The sequence below is a fragment of the Coenobita brevimanus genome, chromosome 66 (assembly GCF_032717465.1).
Source record: "Coenobita brevimanus isolate Jiangsu-jjx chromosome 66, ASM3271746v2, whole genome shotgun sequence".
Taxonomy (NCBI): domain Eukaryota; kingdom Metazoa; phylum Arthropoda; class Malacostraca; order Decapoda; family Coenobitidae; genus Coenobita; species Coenobita brevimanus.
Genome location: NC_137019.1, coordinates 3,613,465 through 3,630,000, shown reverse-complemented (window position 1 = coordinate 3,630,000; position 16,536 = coordinate 3,613,465). Strand labels below are relative to the sequence as shown.

Below are 16,536 nucleotides of genomic sequence, written 5' to 3'. Positions count from 1 at the left end.
GTAGTATAAGATGCAGTAGTAGTAGTAGTAGTAGTAGTAGTAATAATAAAAATAATAATAATAATAATAATAATAATAATAATAATAATAATAATAATAATAATAATAATAATAATAATAAAGTCAGAGTGCAGACAAAAGGAGTTAAGCAGGTTCAAGAATACGATCCACGATGCATCAAGTCCTCAAGTGGCAGCAAGAATAAAAAGAAAAAAAAAAAACTTAGGATTGAAGACTTTCTTGAGAATGTTTATGGAATACGTGGCCAGGTCTCCCCCGCCCCTCTTAATTAGGTTGGACTCGCTCTTGTTTATCACCTGGCCATGCCGTTTTTAGCCACAAAATCATCCTCTCGCTGTAAACACAAGTCCTAATTAGCCGCCCTCACTAATCTCATATGACCTACCCAAGCAACACACATCCTGCCCTGAGATTTTTAACAGGAGATTCATTGCATTAATTAAATAGTCCTTTTAATACAGCAGTCTCGATAAGAACAAAGCACTTCCACCCCTTACCCATCCCCATTCTTTGTTTTTGCTTCTGTCTCTGTCTGTCTATCTGTCTACCAGTCTATCTATCTGTCTGTCTGTCTGTCTGTGTCTGAGTCTCTAGTTTCAGAATTTTCCCCGTCTCACCTAACTCTGCAGGCCTACCCCTCATTATGTGATGGCCTCTCTCGCCTTCCTCCTTGCTCCACTGCATTCACTCAACCTCCCGGATCCTCGCGTGGATTTTACCGCTCTAGTTTCTGTCCCGAAATGCTCCCTTGCACCCTAAAGGACTCCCTCGCACTCTGAAGGATTACCCTGGATCCTAAAGAACTCCCCTGCACCCTAATGGACTCCCCTGCACCTAATGTACTCCCCAGCACCCTAAAGGACTCCCCTGCTCCGTAATGGACTCCCCTGCACCCAAATGAATTCCCTTGCACCCTAAAGGACTCCCCTGCACCCTAATGAACTCCCCTGCACCCTGGTGAGCTCCCCTGCACCTTAAAGAACTCCTCCATCCTTACCTACCTCCACAGTCTGAATAGTCAACCTCTATCTCTCTTTTCTGTTCCTCTCTAAAGGTCAAATGACCTCTTCTAGCACGGCTTCTACACCATAGTAACTCCTCTCGCCCTCCCGTCAGATAAAGGCGGACTTTCCCATCCTCTCTACATTTCCAAATGCTTTATTTGTTTCTTGCCTGTAACCAAGTGGATTTGTCTTCCCTCCACTCCGCTCAACAATGGCTCCTCTGGCTCCTCTCGCCCTCTACAGCGCCTCTGTGGATTATTCTACCCTCGCGTGCCGTTGACAATGGTTCCTTCGCACCCTACTGGATTCCCCTTGTGCTTACCCTCTGCCATCCCCATCCCCTCTCCACACCAACCTTCTCCATCCTCTCTCAAATCCCACTAGATTATGCCGTCCTCCAAAGGTCTAGAATGGACCCTTCCACCCTGCCCCGCGCCCCACTGGACTCACCATCAATCAGCATCTGCCTGCTCTTCCTCGCCTCCGGTGCTGGTTCGTATTTTTCTATCATTTCTACAACCTTCTCCGACGTCAGTCCGGCCAACTGGAAAGAAAATATACAGATAAGAAAATACATCAATAACTGCACGTTTGAGTCACTTATAAAATGCTGCCATAACAAACAGTGCTAATAACTTGGATGAGTGAATCCTAAAAAAAAGACATGAATATAAACAAGTGTTGTGCTTTCACTTTAAAATTAATAAGGCCGTCAAACGGCAAAAATTAACATTCATTGAACACTATCAATTTCAAAATGGCTGTGTATGTGTTATTAGCTTGGGGCACCCCATTACTTTCAAACAATGACAATTACAAAAACACAAAACTATATATATATATATATATATATATATATATATATATATATATATATATATATATATATATGTGTGTGTGTGTGTGTGTGTGTGTGTATATATATATATATATATATATATATATATATATATATATATATATATATATATATATATATATATATATATATATATGAATGACGTACGGTACTAAGAATGAATTGTAATAATGAAAAATAAAGCTGGCAAAGGTAATAGGCAGCAAGTGCAGGTAAAAAGAGATATGAATTAAATGAATGACTGAGGTAGAATAGAGAATAGGGAGCTATTTACTAGCGACATTTCTGGAAAAAAAAAGAGCCAGTAGCAATGGTGTGTACTTGGCATAATAGGTAGAGGTAGATACTGTAATATAGATGGGATGGTGATATACAGTAAACGGTACCCATGGCAGACAGAATGGTGGGAGAAATACTTAAAAGATGAAAGGTTGAATGTAGGATTGAGGAAGAGTGGACCATAAAAGACATACTTCAGGAGTTGAAGGTGGAACATATGAATGGTGAGAGGAAGAAAGAAGAACATAAATTGGTTAAGGAGCTGCTGTTGAATCTGACGGACAGCAGATATTCGGTCACTTCAGCCGGACGCTCTGACACATCTTAGGTTGAGGTAATGCTAAATTATAAATAGCGAACATGTTATGAAGTAGATGAATAAGTGTGTGCTGTGGTGGAAGGGGCGGCATTGTTACCAGGCAGAAGGAAAAGTTGGGTCAGTTTTTAATGTTGTGTGGTGTGAGGTTGAGTGCTTAGGTTGATTGAATGTAGATAACCTGAAAGAAGAGTGTGTGTGTGTGTGTGTGTGTGTGTGTGTGTGTGTGTGTGTGTGTAAAGAGGTCTTGTGAAGTTCTCGAAAATGAGTCTCCCGTGATTTTGAACGGTGTGTACAATAATGATACTGGCTTCTACGATAATGAACTTTTGGCGGCTTCTCTGGCTGCAAGTGAGATAAAACTTCTTTTCCACATGTCCGCGGTTTTGTTTCCACAGCCAGAAATGTTGAAAATGTCTGTGAAAACATTAACAACTGAGGGATGTAGATGTTTACAGTAAATGGGTGTATTTTAGTTCAGGACCTGCTTAAAAGTTATCAATTATCTGAACATTTATTTAATCAGCTGTGGTGTAAATGGAAAACGTGTGTATATACTACTTATTTTTTATCTTGCCGTGGTTAACAAGTGGTCGTATTGTGACTTACAGATGCATAGTGATTTACTGGGTTGCCTGTGTTCATGAGATGGATTGTGAGTGAATGATTCAAGAGTCAGCGGGTGGAATACATGGTGCTTATGGATGGACAGAAGGAAAATGAATGGTAAAGTACAGGCCTAAACCCTTCAGTACGAAGTTTAAATGCATTCTTAGCATGACCACACGATTTTATTCACATTATGAGGTCCCCCACGTCTTCAACTGGCATGTGAAGGCTGTCCAACGCCTCCAGTCAATAGTATATCGCAGGCCGAGGGAAACCGTATACAGATGACAAGAACACATTTAAAACAGCGTCCTCTAGGTGCATGAGTTTACCTCTTTATCCGAGGATTTTTTTTTTTTTTCTTGCTCTCTCCAAAGGGTTTAATTCAGCTTAAGACCCCACGTAGTGAAAGGGTTAATGAGGAAAATATCTAATCCTTCCAGTAGGTAAAAAAAAACTTGTAATCTGACAAAAACTTCCTGGGGTTGACGAGCGTAAAATGAAATTAGATGTCGTATTAATGAAGGGCTATACGACTAAAGGTGGACGAGACGAGTTCTTACAGAAGGATGGTGGAAAATTAGGTGGGGTGGAGGAATGGCTTGAACGATCGTCACTAGGACACCCCTAGGCTTAAAAAAAAAGTGTGTTGGCCATCATCATCATCATCATCATCATTGTTTTCGCAACTAAGGATGGGGTCAGGCCTGGCGATAACAAGAACTAACTACAAAAGACATAATAAGACTGAAGGGGATAGTACAGATTGTCTGATTCTAGCCCCAAATAGATCAGTGGGTGGCCGGCATGTAACTGAAAAATGGTCATCACTGCGAAAGGGTCAAAGGCAGATAACGGAATAAATAAATGGTTCAGGATGGATTACAAAAGGAATAACAGATGTAATGATTTAACTTCATGGATTTACATTCAGCTTTGGAGAGACTTATTTATTATTAATTTTTTTTACTTACAAGGGGTTAGTTACAACATTCATTAATCCTGTCACTACTGGGGCAATCTCCTAGGCTCAGTGGAAATATCTTGCAGTAAAAAAAGCATGAAGTTTAAATCCCTTTAAACCGATGACGTTTTCTATTGATTTACTTTTGCTACCTCCAGACGACTTGCTTCAGCTTTAGGGAGATCTCTTATAGTAAAAAGGTAAGTAAAAGCTGTATCTCTCCCCTCCAGCTTGAACAGCCTCTTTTAAGCTGAATAAGAGCTTCTGAAAGTACCATAAGCTTAGTATAAAAAATGTGTAACCGGGGTGATTGTAGAAAAATAAATCACGGTACTGAAGGGACTGAGGGAGGAACGGATGACTGAAAACTGGATGACTAATGGAAGAAGTGGACATGGGCAGTGGAAGGAGAAGTGGACAGGGATAATGGAAGCAGAAGTGGATAAGGACAATGGAAGCAGAAGTGGATATGGATAGTGGAAGCAGAAGTGGACGAGGTAAAGGCAGAAGTGGACAAGGATGGTGGAAGCAAAGGTGGACAGGGATAGTAGAAGCAGAAGTGGATAAGGATAGTGGAAGCAGAAGTGGACAAAGATAGTGGAAGCAGAAGTGGACAATGATAGTTGAAGCAGAAGTGGACAAGTATAGTGGAAGCAGAAGTGGACAAGGATAGTGGAGGCAGAAGTGGACAAGGATGCTGGAAGCAGAAGTGGACAAGGACAGTAGAAGCAGAAATGGACAGGGATAGTGGAAGCAGAAGTGGATAAGGATGGTGGAAGCAGAAGTGGATAAGAATAGTGGAAGTAGAAGTGGATAAGGATAGTAAAGGCAGAGGTGGACAAGGATACTGGAAGCAGAAGTGGACAAGGATTGTGGACTCACCCCCTGCTCGCCCTCCAGGAACAGGTGGAAGTCTTCGAGGGTGAGGTAGTCCTTGTTGGCGAATCTGGAGGTGGAGGGAAAAGGTTAGGTGTCTGGTAATGTTATTCTCTCTCTCTCTCTCTCTCTCTCTCTCTCTCTCAATCCTATTTGAGTATTTGCATCCTAAACCAATTTTCCTACCACCTAAAGCTCGTGGGTACAAAGAATATTACACAGCGGGGATTCCTGGTCGTGGGAAAACTTCATTTTATAAGAAAAATTGTACACTGTTAGAATATTTTATGCAGTGGAACAACAAATGAGAAACTTAAATTTATTTCCTCATAATAAAGAGACTTTCCCCATTTCCTGTGTAAAGAGTAACATCCCCAATAAGAGTTTGTAAAACTTATGAGTTCGTAAAGCTACATGACTTGTGCGATAACGTGATTGTGGGCGTTTTTAAGCGTAGTCGTGCACGTTTCTTCCTGGAAGAAAGTAATTTCCTGTGCGGCTGGTATTCAGATAGGGAAGTGGGGGGGGGGGAAATTTTGAACTCCTAGGGAGTAAATGTTTCTCTCGTGGCTCTGACCCTTAAGCTAAGTACACCACATGCCACCACTTCGGCGCTAACGCCCGCCGTCAGCACTAAATACATACTAGAGCTGTCTCATACAGGACTGGTGTACGAAGTACTTGTATTGGTGGGGGTGTTTTCACGACCAGTAAGAATTTGCTGTAACGAAATTCAAATCTTTAAAATGTTTCCTGCCCCAGCCGGGATCGAACTTTGGTCCATTCTGACCACAGCTCTACCCATTCGGCCACTGCCCTCCTCAAATGAGACGGTTAGATCAGTCTAAGAGCTGCATTAATTGTGTATTCGAAGGTGAAGGCAGACCCCTAATTTATGACGGTCAATACGTAAACACCTCTGAGGATAGGGAGTGGTCAGACTCCATTCCGTTAATTAAGGCAACCAACGACGCATAATTATCAAACTCATTACATTTCCCATCACGTGTTTCAATAACGATGTAAAAAAAAATTGTGTTTCACCGTACCTTTCGTGATATGATGTTAAATATTTCGGCGCTGCGTCTTTCCTCGCTGGTATATTAACAGCAACGACACGACGACCAAATCAACGTGATGGTCAATGGTAATGTAATATCCCGTCTTATCCAGATTTCCCCCAAATATCCTCCCTTCCTTCCCTTCCTGTTATCTGCTGAGAGGGAAGTACCGGTATATCTTATGTCATTTCCTTATATACATTCGTCCTTCCCTCTTTTTTCCTTCAGCTTCCTAGTTCCATTTTCCTCTGACTCTCCATCATTCTCGTTCTTTTTCTCAGCCCTTTCATGTCGATGACGTCTCTTTCATATTAATCAGACAAACAACAGATGCTTTAGTTTAATCTATGCCTCTCCTGAGCGGAATAAATCGTTCGAATATACCTAGATTAAAAGGTGAATGACGTCCTCGTAGTGAAGGGGTTAATAAGAAGGAAGTATATCTCAAGCCTGGTCGCCATTACATATTTATCTCTTCCTTGACCAGTCGGCTCTTCAGGCCCACGTTCCTTCACCCTCACTCCCCTCCTCCTTTCCTCCTCCTGTGTCTCCCTCCCTGTCTACAGCCATTCCACCAACAGTCAGTCTTATTTGCAACGATCTTCACTTCTAATCAGCTTGTCCTGTAATGAGACTAGTGGAGGAGGGAATTCTCGTTTTACAGAGCCATTTGCAAATTTATAGAATATATACCACAGACTTAACCAACATACTATTCTCACATTCATAAGGTACACAGCGTTGACATATCCACTATATTAATTTCAGATACATATAATATACCAAGACATACCAAACTACTACTCTCAGGCACACAAAATACACACCGTACCACAGACGCAAACTATCCTATAATAACGGCCTCCAAACGGTAAATAATCCTACTGCTGCCTGTCTTCCTTTCTATTCGCATCTCATGAAAACGTAACACCCTTTCATTCTCTTTCCCCCTCCTATCTTATGCAATGGAAGTATATCACCCACTATCTTACATCCCTTCCTTCCACATCTTCCTCCTTTCTTCCTGCCTGATGAGGACTACTATTTCAAACCATGTCATCACTTGGGGACGAATCTATTACATTATTCATCCGGTTTTTCATTTCTTTCCTCCTAGCGTTCGTCTCTCCCTTATTTTCTTTTTCATTTCCTCTCTTCTTGCCTGTCTCTTACTCGATGGGAAGGAACTGTGTGATACTTTCATGGAATATGTCTTTTCTTCTCTTCCTGCCTTCCTCCGTTCATCATTACAACATGGCGAGTAGATGTAAGATGTCGCTGTTTTCTATCACGATGCTTCTTCCTTTATCTCTTCGTTCTAGGGCTTGTCTTTCCTTTCTCCTTTTTTTGTTTATTACTAAATGATGTCCATGAGAATGGATTACATGTTAATTTTACAAATCATTCGACATTACTATTTAAGCTTTTTTCCTTTCAGGCAGGAATGAACAGTCTATGAAATTATTAATAAAGCCACAGAAAAAAAAAAAGGGGGTGAATGACGTAGAGATCTGTTGTGTCTAGACGTGGATGCCAACAGTAATGATATTCCTTAGTGCAGCCACAGTAACCATCCAGCGTACGTTGATGCGTAGTGTGACCCAGGTACAGTTCATCACAAAAGTTCGACTAATATTTCTTTTCCTGTATTTCTCACTTTCCTCTGCTGGCTAACGTAATCCGCGGCTGTGGGAGGCTTGGTATGTGTCTCTACCAATATACGATTCTCTTTGACATGATGCGCCAGGAAGGAAAGGGAGGGACATATTGCAAGTGTGATGTAGACACAGGGAAACAGTAGGCAAGAGTCTATCCCTGACGGTACCTCCATCTGGCAATCAGCAGCCAGCACCCACCTCATGCTGTGCTGTGTGCCGCCATGACAACTCACTCCCGTCAGGTGTGACAGATGTTGCACCTGCGTCCTCTTTATATTCTTTTCACTTTAACTTGGCCTATAATTACCATTTTCTTTAATGCCGAACTGTAACAAGAGATAAGTAATAAAATATGACGCTGGTCCAGAAGAAATGTTACGGAACGGATGTCGAGACGGAGCACTGTCTTTTTCTGCCACTGAACTACGTGAACTAAGCTCCAAAAGGACGAAAATCTGAGCCAATATAAGGCGAACGAAATATATAGCACAACAACCCTCTCACACCCTCGTTCCGTGTTGCAGGCTACACACATTTCTCGTTGCTTCTCCAGGTTACCAGGCGTTGCTAATACTTCGCTCTGCCCGCTGCTGTGGGGGGCTACGATGGGTGTGAAGGTTGAACATCCACGCAACAGGAAGGTAAAAAAAAAAAAGGGGGGGGGAGGGGGGAATCTGGAGCTTTTATGGCGTCAGCAGTTCCCAACCCTTTCAGGACATACCTCTGAGGTTGTTTTCACACCTGTCCGTTTGTTTGTTTGTTTATTGGTTTGCGAGCAAGATTACACAAAAACTACCAAACGGATTTCCACGAAACTTGGTAGGAGAATGGGCCTTGGCCCAGAATACACTCCATTAAATTTTGGTGCGGATCCGGATAAAGGTGCGGATCCAGGATTTTTTTTTTTTTCACTTTCTTTAACATTGCGAGATAGGGCGTTGGCGGAGGTATGCGCTTTAATGAGTGCCATTCTAGTTCAATATTTTTTTAGTTCATTCTTGCTACTTGTGGATATCAATAATTTTGAGAAAGATCTCTCATACTGAAGGGGTATATGTAGGCTTCATCCAACCCCTAAGTCCGAAATGTCTCCATTCAGTGAAAAAAATGGTCTGGATATAAATAATAATAATAATAATAATAATAATAAAAATAAAATTTACAGGACTGAGGGAGTTACTACTATAACTTTCTAATAAGCTGTCAACGTTGTAATCTTGATGTGGTTCTGACAGTGCTGTGTGCACTACAAGTCTGCCCTGAAAATACTGAAAGTGCCTTTGACATAGTGCCGTCATTAAAGGCAATTTTCTTCCTCATGCATCAGGATCTTGTGTTGGTTTGGAGGTAACTTTTTCTTGGTATTGTTCAGCAGCAAACACAACTTGCTAGCGACGACCTCGAGGTATATTTTTCAAACTGCTATTGCTCTCAACGATCACTGTCTGCACTCCGTTCCTTACGTAGGCTTGAATAATATACAAGTACCGGTATTCGCCAGCGTAAACAAATGTTCCGGATACACTCTAGATATCCCTGAGGACTAAACCACGACTATACCCAGAAAAAGTGATGTGATTATGGATGGGTAAACGAAGTGGTGATCTGAGAGCTCTATCTAGGCCTAGAATTTTCGTCTCTTCATCTTGAATGCTCAGGTGTAACAATAGATTAACACTAGAATATGATGCTCGTCGCGAAGATGTGCTATGGAAAGGATGTGGACCTGGAGTAATGTCTTATTCTCCTATTGTGGTACGTGATGTACGGTGCAAAAGGGCAAAAATCTTGACCAAGAAAAGGTGAAAAGGGTATTGAAGGCCTGATAAAGGGTTATGCACATCACTACTGATACCGGCCACCTAACCTCTTCAGTCCTATGACATACTATTTTATATTTTGCTCTTTCCATGCAACTATATTCAGGTAGGGAGAGTACACTAGCAGTAAAGGGGTTAATGAAATTTGTACAAAACCCCCTTCTGTTTGTAAAGTGTTTCCTGAGATTTAAAAAAAAAAAAAAACTGTCTTGAATCGACAGGTATAAAATGATATATACATCACTGGCCTCAAGGGGTTAATGCTCAGCCAGACGTCTTTAGTATCATACACAATCGAATGCCTCTGTAACGCCAAGGGCAAGGAGGAGCGTAGTCTGCCTTAAGTCAGAGGAGTCATTCCAGTTTTCAGAAGGGAGGAGCTGGAGCGTAGAAGTTGCTCGTCTCTTCCTCAACGAAACCCCATTACCATGTGATGCTGTTCCAAGTATATGGTTATCGTGTTGAGCAGTTACTTTCTCAGCTATTTTGCTGGTGACTAAAGAAACAAAACCGGTCAATTGTTCTTACAATCTAGCCTGTCGTTTGTCTTGTGAATGGGTATTACTTTCATTGTTTATCACAGGAACGGTCACTAGTTGACTCAAGACATCGAATTACGAGAAGTGTGGGTTTGTTTGCACACACTTTCAGTACGTATTATGGACTAACACAGGTCACGCCTGTAACCTTTTTGGTACTGACAAGCATCAATTACCGTGTGGTATATTAGTGCCGCAGTGATGTGGATGTTGCTAGGGTGTGGAACTCCGGCTGGCTCCGGAACGTCTATATTGCTGCTGAACTGGTGGGTTAACGGTTCTATCTTATCTTGGCTGCTTGTTGCTGACTGTACCACTGGGATCCTCTGTCTTACCTCCGACCCTGGCCTCTCTCCCTTTCCCTCCTGGCCCCTTTTCCTCGCTCTCTCCCCGCCAGCTTCCCTCCCTTCAACCTTCTTACTTCCACTTTCCAATCTATACGATGAGAAGGAAGTATTATTCACGTCTGGTCCTTAAGCAGTTTCACTCCTTCCTTCATTCTCTCTATAATCACTCATCCTTCCCTTCCTCCCTCTCTCTCACCAATCGACTTGAAGGGAAGCGATTTAAAAATAAATCTACTCTTATTATTCCTTCCCTAGTTCCCTTTTTCCTTCTCTCCTATCCTTCAAATTTTCATCAGCCTTCTTTCCCTCCAACCTACCTGATGAGAAGGAAATACATCCTAGGCTTGGTTCCTAAACATATCCAATCCCTCCTCTCTTGCATTCTTCCCCCTCCGTCCTTACCTGCTTCTCTCTCTCCTTCCTTCCTTTCAACTTACCTGATGAGAAGGAAGTATATCTCCGGCCTGGTCGCCACTTCCTTGAACATGTCGACGAACTCCTGGCTGTCAATCCTGCCCCGACAGCCATCAGTCTTGCCCATGTCGTACTCCTGGGGGGGTATACCACGGAGGCCGTGATAAATTGTGTATGTACCGGTAAGTAAATATTTCGGAATAACACTGTCCCGTAAAGCACCCTCATATGTGTACGGCTAGAACCCACCTCGTCATCGTAGGGTGCTTTAGAGAACGATGTTACTGAACCTGTAGCTTATATACATACATATATATACAGTATATATTAATGGTGGAAAACAATAAAAACAAACAGACAAAAGAGAGACTGACTGAAACACAAAACTGAGATCAAGTAACCTAACGGATGAAGATAATTAATACAGAACGGAAGTGGGATATAGTGACTGGGATGGATCGAGGAGATAACAGATAAAAAATTGTAGAGCTAGACTACAAAAATCTGAGACAGAGAAATGAAGAAAAAAAAAAAATCAATACTATTACCACTATATAGGAGGGCCAGTATTAGCCATAACTAAAGAGCAGATAGCATTAGCTGGGAATAAGCAGTAACAACTAGCAACAGAAGCTTATGATATATGTCGAACTTAATAATTAACTGAAGTTATATTGTATACGGCATATAAGAAGGACCAATGGCTCAAAATGTTGGTGTGGAGGGGTCTGAACGAAGTGGAAAAGGAAGGAGAGAAACATAAACAAAAGAAGATGGAAGAAGGGGATGAGAAAAAGGAGCAGGTGGAGAGAAATGGACAGTAAACGAGAACTACAGCATACTGGCGTTGAGATGCCTTTGGGAGGAATGAAAGACAATTTTATGCATATCAGGCAAAAGCTTAGCAAATTATATTAAAAAAAAGTAAAAATCGTACCGAATTCTAATTAGAAGGAAAGAATGGTAAATATATAACAGGAACAAGAAAATTATGATTATACCCGGTAAAAAAATGAAATGGAACACTGAGCACGTCCTGTTTTTTTTTATTATCTAAGTGAGCAGAGACTGTAAAGGTGATCAGAATGTATAGTTATTATACACAATACATCTGAGGCTTAAAATGGGCCACTAATAAACTTGGGGTTGGATATACAGTAAGTGAACGTGAAAAAAGTAAAAAGAATGCACATAAAGGATACTGGGCCCGTACTTATAAAACACTAAGACTGCATCATAAGGCGAAAGTCTGTCCTAAATTCACAGGAGCGAGTCATAACTCCTTATGTTCGACCTAACCTGAGTCATAGCTAAAGACACCTCCCGAGTTGGTATAGCGCTTAGGACGCGGCGTAGGACTCGATCATAACGGTAAACATGACCGCCACACAACAATAAATTAGCCACCGTCAACCAAGGCGTTCTCGTGACAGGAAAGATGTGCATAAAGAGTTAAGTGATGCAGAACTGGTAATGAGTTACCGCTTGGACCGTGCAGGGATAATTTTCGTGACAGATTTGGTGTGGAGGACCCTAACAACACCAACGGCAAGAACAAGGCTCTCATGCCAGAAATGAAAGTTATTTTAATGTTGCATTACCTTGCCACTGGAAAAATGCAATTCTGTAGTGGTGACGACCACTTGTGCTTTTCTCTATCGTACTGTTGGAGTTCCCCATGCTGCTGGTGGCAGTGGTGGTGTTTGTTTACAGGATGGTGCAGTGAGGCAACATGTCCTCGTCCACAGTGATATAAAGCGGTAAATAAATAATTCCTAAAACTTGACATTAATCAGCTGACTTTTCGATGAAAACATTTGAGAAAAATATCATATTTATTTTAAATTTTTTGTTACGTCTTTTCTCTGCTGTTTTTTGGTACTTTTCTTCAATTTTCAAAACTCGCAAGTGCAACATATAGGAGACGCTATCTCTGATGCTTATGATTTCGACCTAACAAAGTCTCGACTTTGTTATGATGAACTGCTCATTAAGTCTCACATTTCTGGCTTTCACCTAACTATGATGCAGGTTTTATAAGTACGGCCCCTGGATTACATGTAGATCAGCAACACTTCAAAGCAGAACATGGAGGGATTTGCAACACATATGAAGTACCGTGCCGAATATAAAATAGATCTGGTAACTGAAAATACATTCGGCCTCAATCAACCGTACATTTGGGACAGATCAAACAGCTCTGGGATATAAAAAAAAATGCATTTGTGATGGATTAAAATGAAAATGGAACTGAGTCGAACAGGATGTGGTAGTTATGTGGGGTGTGGATTAACCTCTTCATTACGGTGACGAAGTTTTATTTATATCTCGCTGCCACCAGACGATTTATTAGGTCAGGAGAGATTTTTCTGAAGTTGAGGGGTTAGAAAGAGCCTTCATTAATCCCTCCACGACCAAAAAAAAAAAAAAATCCACTGCAGTAATTACGATCACCTTCAGTAGGATGCATAATATAAGTTAAAAAATAAATAAAATAAATAAATTAATTAATTAATTAATAAAAAGCAGAATAAACATAGGAACAGTGGTTAATACATGGCTGGCGAGGTTCTTTCTTTAACATTTTCAGATCGATTTTTTTGTTGTTTAATCCGCCACCACCAGACGCATTCATTCGAGCTGGGAACGAAGGGGTTAATGGAGGCTATATTTAACCCCAGTAGTCCGCAAATTCCCCTAAAAAACAAAATAAAATCGCCTGGAGACAACAAAAAATTTTTCTAGTGGTGAATGTGTTAATCATCGACAATCCCTCCTCTCTCTCTCTCTCTCTCTCTCTCTCTCACCTGCAGCTTCTGTCGCACCCTGACCATAGCCACGTGCGAGTCCAGCCTCCTGATCAGCTTAATACAGGTGGTCTGGTCAATGAGGCCCCCAGAGGAGTCCTTGGAGGCAGCATCGAACACCTCCTTCAGCCACGTCTCCCGGAGTGTCTGGCGGTCCTCCACGGCGTCAGGCATGGCTATGGGTAGAAATAAAGTGATAGATGCATTAGTAGATGTGTGGGTAAAGAGACGTGTACAGGGACATGTTGGGATGGGATGACAGACTTACATACACATACGAAGGCAATGATAATGACAATACCAGTAAAGAAACAGAAAGATAGATAGACAGACAGATAGACAGATAGATAGAAAGATAGATAAATGGACAGACAGACAGAAAGATAAGAGGATAAATCGATACATACAGACAGACAGAATGATAAAGAGAGATACATAATTATTGACAGGTTGGTAGAAAAACTGACAGATACCCTGAGAGGTAGGTAGGCAGAGTGGAGAACATACACAACTTTCCATAAGTCTACTGGAATGCATACAACTTAAAAGACTAGTACCAAGAAACTGAGCGTAAGCGTCTGGTGTTCAGCGGTTAGCACACACCACTGGGAATGAGGGTGTCGTTATGAGTGCAGGTTCGATTTTAATAAGGTGGCCGGAGTATTTTCGTAACTCCTCCAAGGGCAACAGTCCTTTTCATCCCTTTAAATACACTGGAATATAATAGCCTAGCCCCGGGCCCCTACTCCTCAAAGAACGTACTATGGGTCTGACTAATGGGCCGTTTTACAAAGAGATTCCTGGATCTTTAATGGTGCAGGAGAGTGTACTGATGACGTGATGGGAGGAGGGTAAGGCTGGGTTGGGGAATGGAAGGAGAGAGAGCGGTGGCGGGAAAAGGAGAAAGAGGAGGGATGGAGAGAGGAAGAAAAAGACTTAGCGATGGAGAGATGAGGAAAAAGACTTAGGGATGGAGAGAGGGATGGAGGGATTAGGAAAAGGGCAGATGGTTGGAGAAATGAGGAAAAGCAAAGAGGGATGGATAGATGAGGAAAAAAGCAGAAGGATGGAGAGATGAGGAAAAAAGACTGAGGGATGGAGAGGTGAAGAAAAAGACAATGATGGAGAAATGAGGAAAAAGGCACAGGGATGGAGAGGAGCACGATACGGAAGGATGGAGAGACAAGGAAAGAGAAACAACGGGATGGAATGATAAGGGGGGGATGAGATGATGGGGTAAGGGGAGAGAGAGAGAGAGAGAGAGAGAGAGAGAGAGAGAGAGAGAGAGAGAGAGAGAGACGACGGAGGGATGAAGGAACTGCGAGAGAGAAGAATAAGGAAAAAGACACAGATGGAGGGATTAGAAGAAAGAGAAAGAGAGATTATGAAAGGACGGTAAAAGGACTGAGTAATGTCGAAAAGATGCCCAGGTGAACACACAGGGATGGTGAAAGGCTGGAAGATGCCTGGAAGCGGAAGAGGGTATGGTGAGGTGTGGTGATATTATGGCCGAGACTGTGATGACAGGGATGGTGATACGACGGAAAGATGAGGGTAAAAGAGACAGGGGAACAGAGGATGATGGTGGAATGGACAGATTGACAGGCATGGACAGTGAGAGATGGGAAAGACGACTGCACCCTTTCCACTTCAACCTGGCCTAAAACTGCCGTCTCCTGATCTTGAATGCTGAGTCGTAGCAATACAGTTACACGTGAATATGATCCTACTCACGAAGAAATGATATGGAAAAGATATGGAGCCGTAGTTTTATATTTTTCAGACACTATTTTACGTGAAATACGCTGCAAAAGGAGGAAAAATTTGGGTCAAGTTAAAGTGAAAGAACTGCAGAATATGACGAGGGGATGCGATCTGCTGGTTAAAGAAAGACTGGGATGGTAAGCAGACATAAAGATGAATATACAGGGAAGGGGGATGTTGACGGGCGGGATGGGTGACTGAAAGAGGAGTGGGGGATAGTGACTTCTATGGATGAATGGGATGGAGAGATGGAAGGATGCATAGAATAGGACGAAACGGTAGTCTGAAAGAGTCGAATGATGTTGGAATGATATATAATTGGCCGAGGAATGAAAAAAAAAAAAAGGTGAGAGGAAAAGGGGCAGATAAATTGTGGAACAGTGAATTAATAGCTACAGAGAGATCGTGGTTTGAAGGGATGAAGGAACGATACAGGGACGACTAGAAATTGGCTTACCTCTTTGGCGGTGCGGGGTTTCTCTGCGGAATTTAATCCACGGGAGTTTACTAAATTGAAAAACCTAAGCTCTACTCCCTCAGTGGAAGACGATGAAAGGGTTTGTGTGTGTGTGTGTGTGTGTGTGTGTGTGTGTGTGTGTGTGTGTGTGTGTGTGTGTGTGTGTGTGTGTGTGTGTGTGTGTGTGTGTGTGTGTGTGTGTGTGTGTGTGTGTGTGTGTGTGTGTGTGTGTGTGAGTGTGTGTGTGTGTGTGTGTGTGTGTGTGTGTGTGTGTGTGTGTGTGTGAAAGGGTTAAGGGATATGAAGAGGATGAAGGGATGGAGGGATGGGTGGATGGATGAACGCACGGCTGGCTGGCTGGCTGGCTGGCTGGCTTGACAGATGGCAGAATGGTAGATGGATGGATGGATGGATGGATGGATGAATGAATGAATGAATGTATGAATGAATGAATGAATGAATGAATGGATGGACTGACTGAAGGACCAACAGACTGATAGACAAATTAATAGATGGATGGAGGGATGGAGGGATAGGTTCCCGAAACGGTGGGACGGCGAGGAGGAGGGAGAAGAGTAAATGGGACTCAAGGACGGTGTTAGGATGAAGGGATAAGGGGATGGCTAGAAGATGATGGAAACGTGAGGGGACGGAGGAATGAAGAGGAAGGGACACGGGACTGGAAAGTGGCTAGAAGTAACTAAAGGATGATGAAATGATGCCAAGATGGGTAGACGGGGA

General features: G+C 42.2%; 1 protein-coding gene across 4 annotated transcripts in view; it reads right to left on the bottom strand.

The window, feature by feature from the left end:
• Positions 1–16,536, bottom strand: part of LOC145405374 (inactive phospholipase C-like protein 1) — a 454,317-nt gene that overhangs the window by 79,097 nt on the left and 358,684 nt on the right. For all 4 annotated transcript variants that reach the window (XM_080276781.1, XM_080276782.1, XM_080276779.1 and 1 more), the window contains exons 5-8: positions 13,575–13,750; positions 10,791–10,903; positions 4,935–4,998; positions 1,476–1,569 (exon numbers count right to left, since the gene is read on the bottom strand). In XM_080276781.1, coding sequence (XP_080132907.1) covers positions 1,476–1,569; positions 4,935–4,998; positions 10,791–10,903; positions 13,575–13,750 — 447 coding nt within the window. The remainder of the gene's footprint in view (positions 1–1,475; positions 1,570–4,934; positions 4,999–10,790; positions 10,904–13,574; positions 13,751–16,536) is intronic.